Source organism: Hyla sarda, chromosome 9, assembly GCF_029499605.1.
Source record: "Hyla sarda isolate aHylSar1 chromosome 9, aHylSar1.hap1, whole genome shotgun sequence".
Taxonomy (NCBI): domain Eukaryota; kingdom Metazoa; phylum Chordata; class Amphibia; order Anura; family Hylidae; genus Hyla; species Hyla sarda.
The window spans coordinates 1,132,785-1,146,829 of record NC_079197.1 but is presented as its reverse complement, the minus strand read 5'-3'; the positions used below and the strand labels follow the sequence as shown (position 1 = coordinate 1,146,829).

At 49.8% G+C, this 14,045-nt stretch overlaps 1 protein-coding gene across 3 annotated transcripts in view; it reads right to left on the bottom strand.

The window, feature by feature from the left end:
* DIPK1B (divergent protein kinase domain 1B) overlaps positions 1-14,045 on the bottom strand; it is a 139,852-nt gene that overhangs the window by 4,260 nt on the left and 121,547 nt on the right. For all 3 annotated transcript variants that reach the window (XM_056539618.1, XM_056539617.1, XM_056539619.1), the window contains 2 exons: positions 1,879-1,986; positions 1,253-1,429 (listed from right to left, as the gene is read on the bottom strand). In XM_056539618.1, coding sequence (XP_056395593.1) covers positions 1,253-1,429; positions 1,879-1,986 — 285 coding nt within the window. The remainder of the gene's footprint in view (positions 1-1,252; positions 1,430-1,878; positions 1,987-14,045) is intronic.

Genomic DNA, 14,045 nt, shown 5'->3' with positions numbered 1-14,045 from the left:
TCTCATGGATCTGCTGTGTTCCCGGCCTCTCATGGATCTGCTGTGTTCCCGGCTTCTCATGGATCTGCTGTGTTCCCGGCCTCTCATGGATCTGCTGTGTTCTCGACCCTCTCATGGATCTGCTGTGTTCCCGGCCCTCTCATGGATCTGCTGTGTTCCCGGCCCCTCATGGATCTGCTGTGTTCCCGTCCCTCTCATGGATCTGCTGTGTTCCCGGCCCCTCATGGATCTGCTGTGTTCCCGGCCCTCCCATGGATCTGCTGTGTTCCCGGCCCCTCATGGATCTGCTGTGTTCCCGGCCCTCTCATGGATCTGCTGTGTTCCCGGCCCTCTCATGGATCTGCTGTGTTCCCGGCCCCTCATGGATCTGCTGTGTTCCCGGCCCTCTCATGGATCTGCTGTGTTCTCGGCCCTCTCATGGATCTGCTGTGTTCCCGGCCCTCTCATGGATCTGCTGTGTTCCCGGCCCTCTCATGGATCTGCTGTGTTCCCGGCCCTCTCATGGATCTGCTGTGTTCCCGGCATCTCATGGATCTGCTTTGTTCCTGGCCTCTCATGGATCTGCTGTGTTCCCGGCCTCTCATGGATCTGCTGTGTTCCCGCCCCTCATTGATCTGCTGGGATCCCGGCCCTTTCATGCATCTGCTGTGTTAGTGGCCTCTCATGGATCTGCTGTGTTCCCGGCCCTCTCATGGATCTGCTGTGTTCCCGGCATCTCATGGATCTGCTTTGTTCCTGGCCTCTCATGGATCTGCTGTGTTCCCGGCCTCTCATGGATCTGCTGTGTTCCCGCCCCTCATTGATCTGCTGGGATCCCGGCCCTTTCATGCATCTGCTGTGTTAGTGGCCTCTCATGGATCTGCTGTGTTCCCGGCCTCTCATGGATCTGCTGTGTTCCCGGCCCTCTCATGGATCTGCTGTGTTCCCAGCCCTCTCATGGATCTGCTGTGTTCCCAGCCCTCTCATGGATCTGCTGTGTTCCCGGCCCTCTCATGGATCTGCTGTGTTCCCGGCCCCTCATGGATCTGCTGTGTTCCCGGCCTCTCGTGGATCTGCTGTGTTCCCGGCCTTTCGTGGATCTGCTGTGTTCCCGGCCTCTCGTGGATCTGCTGTGTTCCCGGCCTCTCGTGGATCTGCTGTGTTCCCGACCCTCTCATGGATCTGCTGTGTTCCCGGCATCTCATGGATCTGCTGTGTTCCCGGCCCTCTCATGGATCTGCTGTGTTCCCAGCCCTCTCATGGATCTGCTCACCTTCAGGAAGTTTAGCAGCATCTCCTTGAACTCATCCATGGACGTCCCTCTGGTGGGTTTATCAAACAGGACGAGTTCTCTCCGGGGGGCTGCATCAGGGTTATTGTCCACTTTGAGGTTCTCTTCCACCCCGCACTTTATGATGACCTCTCTGTCCCTCCACAGCCCCCTGTAGACCTGCCAAAGACACAAAGGATTATTACAGTGCTGACAGGGGGACCTAGAGGAGAACAGAAGACAGGACTAGGCTGTGGGGCTGACACTTTATTATATTCTACATAGCTGAACTGTATAATAGTCAAGAGGCTGTGCCTGCAGTGTACAAGCACTATGGATATACAGTAGAGAGGTTACCGTAGAGTGTGTGCAGTTCTGTGAGGATTATAGTGTGTGCTCTATGTGGTTAAACACAGTTTTTCATGTATCTCTCAGTGCAGTGTGTTTGCACCTTTTTGCAAAACTACAACACCCAGGATGCTAGGAAAGCCTTTGGTTGGGAAACACTGCATTAGAGTGATACATGATAAACTGAGTTTAACCATACAGGGCACCCACTATAATCCGCACAGGACTGCACACATGGTGTTACTGGTCTACAGATATCTGAGGGAGTTCTGTCATGGTACCTGGTGGGTGGGCGAGGAGGACAGGCACTGATGGAAGACCAGCGTGCGCTCATCACATAAGTCTTTGCAGGCTGAGCCGGAGATGATCCCTTTCTTGTATTGATCGCACTGGAAAAAAGAAAAACGACAGCGTTAGACGCGTCTCTGCCCCCGGTGACCCAATCAGTCTGCGGCATAGACAATCCAGTCAGACATCTATCACTTCACTGTAGATTCAGCGCCTCCCATAACAAAATGTTCATTCATTGTTTTTTAAGATCTGCGCTTACTGTCCAGGACGTGTGGTGCAGTGAAGCTCCCAGCTTTATAGGATTTTTCTTCCTTTCTATTGGAGAGGCAAAGAAATGGCGCAGTTAATAAGAAGGCGATTTCTTCACCGCACCCCCCCCCCCCCTCCCCACGCAGACTTTCCGTAGCAGAAGCTTCCTTACAGACTTCAATAAATAAATTAGTCCCAGCAGATGCGGGGTCAATACATTGTTATCAGTCCGTCTTTACCAGTAACCGCCATCTGACAGACGCGCCACGACCTTAATTAAAACAGAGCGGCGGCTGGAGCTCAGCGTACAGGATCTGCCAGACGCTCTCAGACCGACCGGCTCCTCTGTAACTGCACTGGAGTCTGAGAAGACTGCGATACTGTCATCTACTACTAGGGGGTGCGGTGGGAGGAGTCTGCAGGGTGGCCCCCCTATAGTAAGCTAACCACCCCATAAGGAATACAGACCCGGGAACAAGATGGGAAAGTAACATCTTTATCTCTATAGTTCATAAATCCTTGAGTGATTCTGCCCCGCCTACGTGAACTATGCCCCGCCCACAAGGAGTTATTCTGGGCTTGTCTGTAAACCATGACAAATAGAATACAGGCCTGTGCACAGATATTTCTTCCCAGACACTAAGGGAGGTAAGTAGTTAAATGTTTTTTTTTTGTTGTTGTTGTTCTCATATGCCAGGTCGATTTTTCTGCTCCGCCTATGTGAACTTGACCCTGCCCACTAGGAGCCATTCTGAGCTTTGTGTGTGATGGAGAATGGCTACTACATCTTCTGCAAAGAGAGAGAGAGTCATACCGAAACACCAACCTTTACCAAAACTGGTTACCCAACATCAAAAAACCTACCTCTGACACACCTGCCTAAACCAACACCGAAACACCAACCTCTACCACAACTCCTTAACCAACACCGAAACACCAACCTCTACCACAACTGCTTAACCAACACCGAAACACCAACCTCTACCACAACTGCTTAACCAACACTGAAACACCAACCTCTACTACAACTGCTTAACCAACACTGAAACACCAACCTCTACCACAACTGCTTAACCAACACCGAAACACCAACCTCTACTACAACTGCTTAACCAACACTGAAACACCAACCTCTACCACAACTGCTTAACCAACACTGAAACACCAACCTCTACTACAACTGCTTAACCAACACTGAAACACCAACCTCTACCACAACTGCTTAACCAACATTGAAACACCAACCTCTACTACAACTGCTTAATCAACACCGAAACACCAACCTCTACCACACCTGCTTGTCTTATCACTGGCTTTTAGGTAAATTTCTGTCCTGGACCCATTAGAGATGGAAGACATTATATTTATCATTGATTCCCGGGGCTGATATGTTTTTTAACTGTCCGTGGATGTCACCCCATGATCTGCAGTGTTCCTTAAAGGGTCACACATTTCTATGAAATGTCAGAAAAGTTTTACTTCTCCTTTAAGAAGATTGTTCCTATCCTGGAAAAATATGATGTTATCCCTCCACGACCCTGACATCTTACCTGACATCTTACCCGCCACACAGGAGGCACCGGGACAAAGGACCCATTGACTGACACTGGGAACCAGCGGAGAACAAAACATTGTACGATGGGAATTCCGACACTTTACAGGTTTCATTTAGCAACAAAACCTGAATTCATACTGAACCCCAACTCTGGTCGTCGTGTACCCTAAACTGTATACAGCGAGTACTGCCAAGAAGGGAAAGGCCATATATAGTCCTAGAGCAGGTATCATAACTACAAGCATGTCCTCTGGCTGTCATGGCATGCTGGGAGTTGTGGTTCAATATTCAAGGAAATATTTTCTAGATTTTTTTTCTCCACACCATAATAATTCACAGCCCCTTTAACATACAGAAGCCCCCCAAGGCAAATCCTGGGGGACGGGCAGAGTCTGACACAGTCTACACACAGACAGGAAGTGACAAGCACAGGACAGAAAGTGACAGAGAACAGGAAGTGACAGGCACAGGACAGGAAGAGACAGACACAGTACAGGAAGTGACAGACACAGGACAGGAAGTGACATTCACAGGACAGGAAGAGACAGGCACAGGACAGGAAGTGACAGACACAGGACAGGAAGTGACAGACACAGGACAGGAAGTGACATTCACAGGACAGGAAGAGACAGGCACAGGACAGGAAGTGACAGACACAGGACAGGAAGTGACATACACAGGACAGGAAGAGACAGGCACAGGACAGGAAGAGAGAGGCACAGGACAGGAAGAGACAGGCACAAGATAGGAAGTGACAGACACAGGACAGGAAGAGACAGACACAAAACAGGAAGTCACAGACACAGGGCAGGAAGTGACAGGCAAATTGACAGGAAGTGATTTACAAGGAGAGTCTTTAAAAAAAATATATATATATCATGGATGTGAAGCAGACATTATTTGTTTTTGTTTTTTTATTACATAAAATAGTCACCTGTTAAAAGAAGACACTGTAATGTCCCAGTACGGGATGTTGCCGTACTGTACTTCTGTCCTTTCAGGCAGAGTCCCTGTGTGTCCTTGGGGCTCTCCTGCAGCAAACCCTATAGTATTTACAGGTTATGTGTAGTTATGTATTATAAGTGTAATATACCTTTAAATTGTATTGTTACCCAGAGAACCCCAGTGACTAGGTGACCTCCCAAGTGACCTATGGGCTCCTTGCACAGCCCCCTATATAATATGGGGAGGGTCTGTAATCTCTATTGTCCATGCTCTTGAGTTCCTGCTGATGTCCAGTGCAGTCAAGTGTTCCAGTGTCCGTGTTCAGCCATTGGAGGCCTCAAGTCTATATTACTGCAGCCACCAGTCGGTCCTGAGTAAGTCAAGTCATCTCAATTGTCTGTCACCATCTCAAGTCAAGTAATCTATAGTCAGTGTGGCCTGTATTATAGTCTGTCAAGTCACTGCAAGTCCCAGCAAGCCTGTGAGGTCTCCCTGTGTCACTGGCCACCTCTCTGGGATATTGGCTGAACTGAATAGACTGTACCATCCGTCTTACCTCAGTAAAGCTACCGTTATCCTTAATCTGGCATTGGCGTCTTCATTGCCCCTGCCTAACCTAGGATTAGCGGTACTACCTTCGGGTGGTAATAAGGCCAAACCACGCCCTGGTGTCACGACAAGAAAGGGTTAATACCATCTACACCTGGGGTTATAACATCTGCCCCCTTACACCTCACATCACACCCCGTGGCGCACACAACACAATGTGCTGCTACTGTCTCTTTAAAGAAGATTTTCACTAACATTCTATGGTTTTATCTGTATGGGGGATGCTGGTGGACACCCACACCATAGTAACATAGCCAATGATCCCGAGCTGCATTATTGTGTGACTGTAAGATCTGTGACCCCCCCCCCCCCCCCCTGTAAGATCTGTGACCCCCCTGTAAGATCTGTGACACCCCTGTAAGATCTGTGACACCCCTGTAAGATCTGTGATGCCCCTGTAAGATCTGTGACACCCCTGTAAGATCTGTGACCCCCCTGTAAGATCTGTGACCCCCCTGTAAGATCTTTGACACCCCCTGTAAAATCTGTGACATCCTGTAAGATCTGTGATGCCCCTGTAAGACCTGTGACCCCCTGTAAGATCTTTGACACCCCCTGTAAGATCTGTGACATCCTGTAAGATCTGTGATGCCCCTGTAAAATCTGTGACGTCCTGTAAGACCTGTGACCCCCTGTAAGATCAGTGACAACCTCTGTAAGATCTGTGCCCCCATAAATGATCTGGGACAACCCCTGTAAGATCTGTGATGCCCCTGTAAGATCTGCAACAACCCCTGTAAGATCTGTGACAACCCCTGTAAGATCTGTGACACCCCTGTAAGATCTGTGACGCCCTGTAAGATCTGTGACCCCCTGTTATATCTGTGACCCCCTGTAAGATCTGTGACGCCCCTGTAAGATCTGTGACGCCCCTGTAAGATCTATGACAACCCCTGTAAGATCTGTTACTACCCCTGAGAGATATGTGACGCCCCTGTAAGATCTGTGACAAACCATGTAAGACCTGTGATGCCCCTGTAAGATTTGTGACCCCCTGTAAGATCTGCAACAACCCCTGTAAGATCTGTGATACCCCTGTAAGATCTGTGACCCCCTAAAATATCTGTGACAACCCCTGTAAGATCCGTGATGCCCCTGTAAGATCAGTGATCCCCCCCACCCTTGTAAGATCTGTGACCCCCTGTAAGATCTGCAACAACCCCTGTAAGATCTGTCATGCCCCTGTAAGATCTGTGACACCCCTGTGAGATCTGTCATGCCCCTGTAAGATCTGTGACCCACCCTTGTAAGATCTGCGACCCCCTGTAAGATCTGCAACCCCCCCCCCCTCTAGATCTGTGTCAACCCCTGTAAGATCTGCGACCCCCCCCCCCCCCCCGAAAGATCTGTGACAACCCCTGTGAGATCTGTGGCAACCCCTGTAAGATCTGTGACCCCCCCCCCCCCCTGTGTAAGATCTGTGACCCCCCCCCCCCCCCCCCGTAAGATCTGTGACAACCCCTGTGAGATCTGTGGCAACCCCTGTAAGATCTGTGACCCCCCCCCCCCTGTGTAAGATCTGTGACCCCCCCCCCCCCTGTGTAAGATCTGTGACAACTCCTGTAAGATCTGTGACAACCCCTGTAAGATCTGTGATGCCCTGTAAGATCTGTGACAACCCCTGTAAGATCTGTGACAACCCCTGTAAGATCTGTGACAACCCCTGTAAGATCTGTGACCCCCCCCCCCGTAAGATCTGTGACAACCCCTGTGAGATCTGTGACAACCCCTGTAAGATCTGTGACCCCCCCCCCCTGTGTAAGATCTGTGACCCCCCCCCCCTGTGTAAGATCTGTGACAACTCCTGTAAGATCTGTGACAACCCCTGTAAGATCTGTGATGCCCTGTAAGATCTGTGACAACCCCTGTAAGATCTGTGACAACCCCTGTAAGATCTGTGATGCCCTGTAAGATCTGTGACAACCCCTGTAAGATCTGTGATGCCCTGTAAGATCTGTGACAACCCATGTAAGATCTGTGACAACCCCTGTAAAATCTGTGGCAACTCCTGTAAGATCTGTGACAACCCCTGTAAGATCTGTGATGCCTTTGTAAGATCTCTGATGCCCCTGTAAGATCTGCAATGCCCTATAAGATCTGACACCCTTGTAAGATCTGTGAAACCCCTGTAAGATCTGCGACCCCCCTGTAAAATCTGTGAACAACCCCTGGAAGATGTGTGACCCCCGCCCCCCTGTAAGATCTGTGACAACCCTGTAAGATATGTGATGCCCCTGTAAGATCTGTAACGAGCCCTGTAAGATCTGACGTCCCTGTAAGATCTGTGACCCCCCCCTGTAAGATCTGTGACAACCTCTGTAAGATCTACGACCCCCCCCCCCTGTAAGATCTGTGACTACCCCTGTAAGATCTGTGATGTCCCTGTAAGATCTGTGACAACCCCTGTAAGATCTGTGACAACCCCTGTAAGATCTGTGACACCCCTGTAAGATCTGTGACCCCCCCCTGTAAGATCTGTGACGCCCCTGTAAGATCTGTGACGCCCCTGTAAGATCTATGACAACCCCTGTAAGATCTGTTACTACCCCTGAAAGATATGTGACGCCCCTGTAAGATCTGTGACAAACCATGTAAGACCTGTGATGCCCCTGTAAGATTTGTGACCCCCTGTAAGATCTGCAACAACCCCTGTAAGATCTGTGATACCCCTGTAAGATCTGTGACCCCCTAAAATATCTGTGACAACCCCTGTAAGATCCGTGATGCCCCTGTAAGATCAGTGATCCCCCCACCCTTGTAAGATCTGTGACCCCCTGTAAGATCTGCAACAACCCCTGTAAGATCTGTCATGCCCCTGTAAGATCTGTGACACCCCTGTGAGATCTGTCATGCCCCTGTAAGATCTGTGACCCACCCTTGTAAGATCTGCGACCCCCTGTAAGATCTGCAACCCCCCCCTCTAGATCTGTGTCAACCCCTGTAAGATCTGCGACCCCCCCCCCCCCCCCGAAAGATCTGTGACAACCCCTGTGAGATCTGTGGCAACCCCTGTAAGATCTGTGACCCCCCCCCCCCCCTGTGTAAGATCTGTGACCCCCCCCCCCGTAAGATCTGTGACAACCCCTGTGAGATCTGTGGCAACCCCTGTAAGATCTGTGACCCCCCCCCCCTGTGTAAGATCTGTGACCCCCCCCTGTGTAAGATCTGTGACAGCTCCTGTAAGATCTGTGACAACCCCTGTAAGATCTGTGATGCCCTGTAAGATCTGTGACAACCCCTGTAAGATCTGTGACAACCCCTGTAAGATCTGTGATGCCCTGTAAGATCTGTGACAACCCCTGTAAGATCTGTGACCCCCCCCCCCCCGTAAGATCTGTGACAACCCCTGTGAGATCTGTGACAACCCCTGTAAGATCTGTGACCCCCCCCCTGTGTAAGATCTGTGACCCCCCCCCCCTGTGTAAGATCTGTGACAACTCCTGTAAGATCTGTGACAACCCCTGTAAGATCTGTGATGCCCTGTAAGATCTGTGACAACCCCTGTAAGATCTGTGACAACCCCTGTAAGATCTGTGATGCCCTGTAAGATCTGTGACAACCCCTGTAAGATCTGTGATGCCCTGTAAGATCTGTGACAACCCCTGTAAGATCTGTGACAACCCCTGTAAAATCTGTGGCAACTCCTGTAAGATCTGTGACAACTCCTGTAAGATCTGTGATGCCTTTGTAAGATCTCTGATGCCCCTGTAAGATCTGCAATGCCCTATAAGATCTGACACCCTTGTAAGATCTGTGAAACCCCTGTAAGATCTGCGACCCCCCTGTAAAATCTGTGAACAACCCCTGGAAGATGTGTGACCCCCGCCCCCCTGTAAGATCTGTGACAACCCTGTAAGATATGTGATGCCCCTGTAAGATCTGTAACGAGCCCTGTAAGATCTGACGTCCCTGTAAGATCTGTGACCCCCCCCTGTAAGATCTGTGACAACCTCTGTAAGATCTACGACCCCCCCCCCCCCCCGTAAGATCTGTGACTACCCCTGTAAGATCTGTGATGTCCCTGTAAGATCTGTGACAACCTCTGTAAGATCTATGACCCCCCCTGTAAGATCTGTGACTACCCCTGTAAGATCTGTGATGTCCCTGTAAGATCTGTGACAACCCCTGTAAGATCTGTGACAACCCCTGTAAGATTTGTGACGCCCCTGTAGGATCTGTGACACCCCTGTAAGATCTGTGATGCCCCTGTAGGATCTGTGACAACCCCTGTAAGATCTATAACCCCCTGTAAGATTTGTGACGCCCCTGTAGGATCTGTGACAACCCCTGTAAGATCTGTGAGGCCCCTGTAAGATCTGTGGCAACCCCTGTAAGATCTCTTACACCCCTGTAAGATATGTAACCCCCCCTGTGACCCCCCCCCCTGTAAGATCTGAGGCATCACTGTAAGATCTGTGACCTCGCCCCCCCGTTAGATCTGTGACAACCCCAAGATCTGTGACCCCCTCCCCCCCTGTAAGATCTATGACAACCCCTGTAACATCTGTGACAACCCCAAGATCTGTGACCCCCTCCCCCCCCCCTGTAAAATCTGTGACGCCCCCGTAAGATCTGTGACAACCCCTGTAAGATCTGTGACCCCCTGTAAGAGCTGTGATGCTCCTGTAAGATTTGTGACCCCCTGTAAGATTTGTGACCCCCTGTAAGATCTGTGATGCCCCTGTAAGATCTGTGACCCCCTGTAAGATCTGTGACAACCCCTGTAAGATTTGTGACCCCCTGTAAGATCTGTGATGCTCCTGTAAGATTTGTGACCCCCTGTAAGATCTGTGACCCCCTGTAAGATCTGTGATGCCCCTGTAAGATCCGTGACCCCGAAAGATCTGTGATGCCCCTGTAAGATCTGTGATGCCCCTGTAAGATCTGTGAACCCTGTAAGATCTGTGAACCCTGTAAGATCTGTGATGCCCCTGTAAGATCTGTGATGCCCCTGTAAGATCTGTGACCCCTGGATGATCTGCGATGCCCCTGTAAGATCTGTCATGCCGGTTCTCACCCTTTTCTCCCAGAATTAGACATAACTTAGAAATGGATGAATAACACAGGGAATTCACAAAGGATTCGCATTCTCTCAGTTCATGTGTTTGGAGGAGGAAGAGAAAACAGATGAAGCCCCTGAGAGCCCCCAATTCCCTTGTATCTGGTCATTGGCCAATGCACTGTGGAATTAGGAGTGCGGAATGCAGCAGGTGTTAGCTTCCGATAAGCGCGCCTCTCTGCCCGTGTTCCGGGATCACCTGGTGCGTTCACTGAAGTGGAATCGCTCTCAGCGTTCTTAAAAAAAAAAGGCTTTTTATGCAACAAAAATGACAAAAATAAAAAAGAGGCTTAATCCTCTAATAGTATCCGTCACCAACACAAAGCGCAGACCGATGCTTCAGCACTGGGCAAAGTGTCCGCAGGAATGCGTCTCTCCTTCTCACGTCTCATCTGCTTTTTCTACAGACAATGAAAACACGCGGCTATGAATACGCAAAAAGCGGCTTTTCTATCCTCAGAACTCGGCTTTTCTGCTCTGGAGGGGGGTTGGTTGTCTTCTTGTAGTGAATATTAATGGCCGGGAACCATTGTAGGAGCCGCATAGACCTTCGGGCTCCCGCAAGACGAAATCTCCGGGTAATCGCATGCAAATAGCGCTGTGCGTCATGAATTCTGCTTTAAAGAGATTTTTTTTTCTGTGTTTATTTTTGATGCGGTCAAAGCAGAAGACTGGCAGAGACAATCAGAGGGACTGGCAAAGAAGGGTTGGCATCCTCTGCTGGACGGGCACCAATGCCATCTGTCCTGGCTGCGCTGATACCTGGTAATGGACCTGACAATTATTCTGTATACGATGTTGGAAGCCGCACAGATTGCAGTTCATTTAGTCAGAGGCGAAGCTGAAAGACCCCGGAACCACCAAAGGGTCGAGTCCATTGCTTTCCTGTTATGTAGGAGACGTGGGTATCAGTGGGCACATAGCCTGTATATCCCTACAGCCACACTGGACACATGACACGGAGCCAGGCGTATAGTACCTTGTACCTGGCTGACATCACTTGTGTCACATGTCTTGGTTTAGCTGCAGGTTATAGAGCAGGAGGAGCCGAGCTTATCCATATACAGATTTTTGGAGAATATTCAATAGAACTTGTAAGCTATTGATTGGATTTCCTGCTCATTCTGCATTAGGAGTCCTGTGGGTGGTGCTAATGGACCACACACTGGACTCCTAACCCAGAATGGGTAGGAAATCCAATCAATAACATGCTTGAAAAGATTCAGTAAAACTTGTAAGTTATTATTTGAATCTTTTGCTCATTCTGGGTTAGGAGTCCAGTAGGCAGTCCTAAAAGACCAACCACTGGACTCCTAACCCAGAATGAGCAGGTAATTCAATCAATAACATGCTGGAAGACATTCAATAGAACTTCTTAATTATTATTCAAATTTTATGCTCATTCTGGGTTAGGAGTCCAGTGGGCTGTCCTTTAGGACCCCCCACTAGTCTCCTAACTATGAATGAGGAAGAAATTCAACCAATAACTTACAAGTTCTACTGAATCTTTTCCAGCAAAACTATATACAGCTCTCCTCGGCTCCTCCTGCCCTATAACCTGGTGCTGGAGGATTGAACATGACGGTCACCATTTAGTATACAGTGCACTATGACTTTAAAGGGTCCCAAATGCAGAAACCTTTTGTATTTGTGTCTGAATAGAAGTTTTCTGCTGTAAGTGAACAAATAACAGTCTTATGCCGGGTCCACAGCATGATTTGTGCCCTGAGGCCCAGATACATCAGGAAACTGTCAAGATGATATGGTGAGGTATTTGTGCTGAGACAGGCAGGGGCCCCATTCATTTTAGTGGCCGGAATGTAATCAGTTAGTGACTACATTCAGGTCCTTTCCTAAATGTATCCCAGCTTTGTCTTGTATATGTTCAGAAAATGACCCGAACATAGTCACGTGCTGATTACTCTCCGTCCACTGAGCTGAACAGGACCCCCGCCTGTCCAATCACAGATATGTCGCCATGTCATCTTGACAGTTTCCAGATGTATCCGAGCCTCAGTCACACAAAGGCTCCTATGACTATGGAGATTCCGCTCTGAATAGTTCTGCTTGCATCAGCCTCCGCTAGAATTCTTGAGTGTCCATTAAAGAACCATCCCAAAGAGCGCAATACAGATCTGGGCAGGAAAAAGTTTTTGAGATCAATGGGATTCTGCTGTGGGTGCTACAGCAATCCAGACATATCATTTTGTGCAATTTTTCCCATGATGCCCCTGCACTCCTGACACACGAGCAGGGAAACTGAATGTAAGATGGCAGCGAAGGACAAACATTTAGGATGCAGAAAAATTAAGTGGCAAGACGAAAACAGCCACAAGCTGCTTCAATGTAAATCAAAGGATGATAAAGAGGGGTCCCTGCTCCTGTGTGACCCTGTTCTCGTGAATGCTCTGTACCTGTGTGGACCTGTTCTTGTGTGGTCTCCTGTGTGAGCCCTGCTCCTGTGTGGCCCCCGCTCCAGAGTGACCTTGCTCCAGTGTGAGCCCTGCTCCTGTGTGGCCCCCGCTCCAGTGTGACCTTGCTCCAGTGTGAGCCCTGCTCCTGTGTGGCTCCTCCTCCAGTGTGAGCCCTGCTCCTGTGTGGCTCCTCCTCCAGTGTGAGCCCTGCTCCTGTGTGGCTCCTCCTCCAGTGTGAGCCCTGCTCCTGTGTGGCTCCTCCTCCAGTGTGAGCCCTGCTCCTGTGTGGCCCCCGCTCCAGTGTGACCTTGCTCCAGTGTAAGCCCTGCTCCTGTGTGGACCCTGCACCTGTATAGCCCTTGCTTCTGTGTGACCCCACTCCTGTGTAAGCCCTGTCCCTGTGTGACCCCACTCCAGTGTAAGCCCTGTCCCTGTGTGACCCCACTCCTGTGTAAGCCCTGTCCCTGTGTGACCCCACTGCAGTGTAAGCCCTGTCCCTGTGTGACCCCACTCCTGTGTAAGCCCTGTCCCTGTGTGACCCCACTCCATTGTAAGCCCCATTCCTGTGCGGACCCACTCCTGTGTAAGCCCTGTCTCTGTGTGGACCCGCTCCAGTGTGGCCCCCGCTTCTGTGTGCAAGGACCGGTCCCCTCTTCTGTCGCCGGCCTCACATCTCTATGAGAATTACAAGAATCCCTCCCTGGAATTAGCTGGGTTCATTACAACGTTATTATCCGATCATTAATCTTGCACATTGGCGGCTGACGATAAAGCTGGCGTTACGTGCTGTTGTCAGGAGACGGAGACTTGCGCAGCAGACTGGTTGGCAGGAAGGAGACTTTACTAATTCCCCTCAGGTGCCATTCACCTCAGAAATCACACTTACCAGAACAGAACTGGCAGCGGGGTCGGCCTGGACGTCTGTGGGTATCTGACGGGCAATTATAAATGTGCCGACCCTCCAGGCCATCACAGATTCATTTACATATTTATTTATGCTGCTGGCACTCACTGCCACATAATGGGGGGATACTTAAAGTATACAAGACAGTGCTACGGGCTGGAAAGAATAACATGATGGAGCTGATAGGGGGCGCCACCAGGGGGTAAAGCCGGGATTAGAGTCCTGAAGACTTACTAAAAATGAGAGCATTTCATAATGAGGAATGGAATAGCAGACTACATGATACGTGAATTGCTTAGATACATCAGCTAAGCAAACAGTACCCCATACTAGGATTAGATACAGCAGTATCCCACTATATAGATATTGCAACTCAGCAGAAGCTATCACATATGACAATATACATGGGCATAACTACTGCT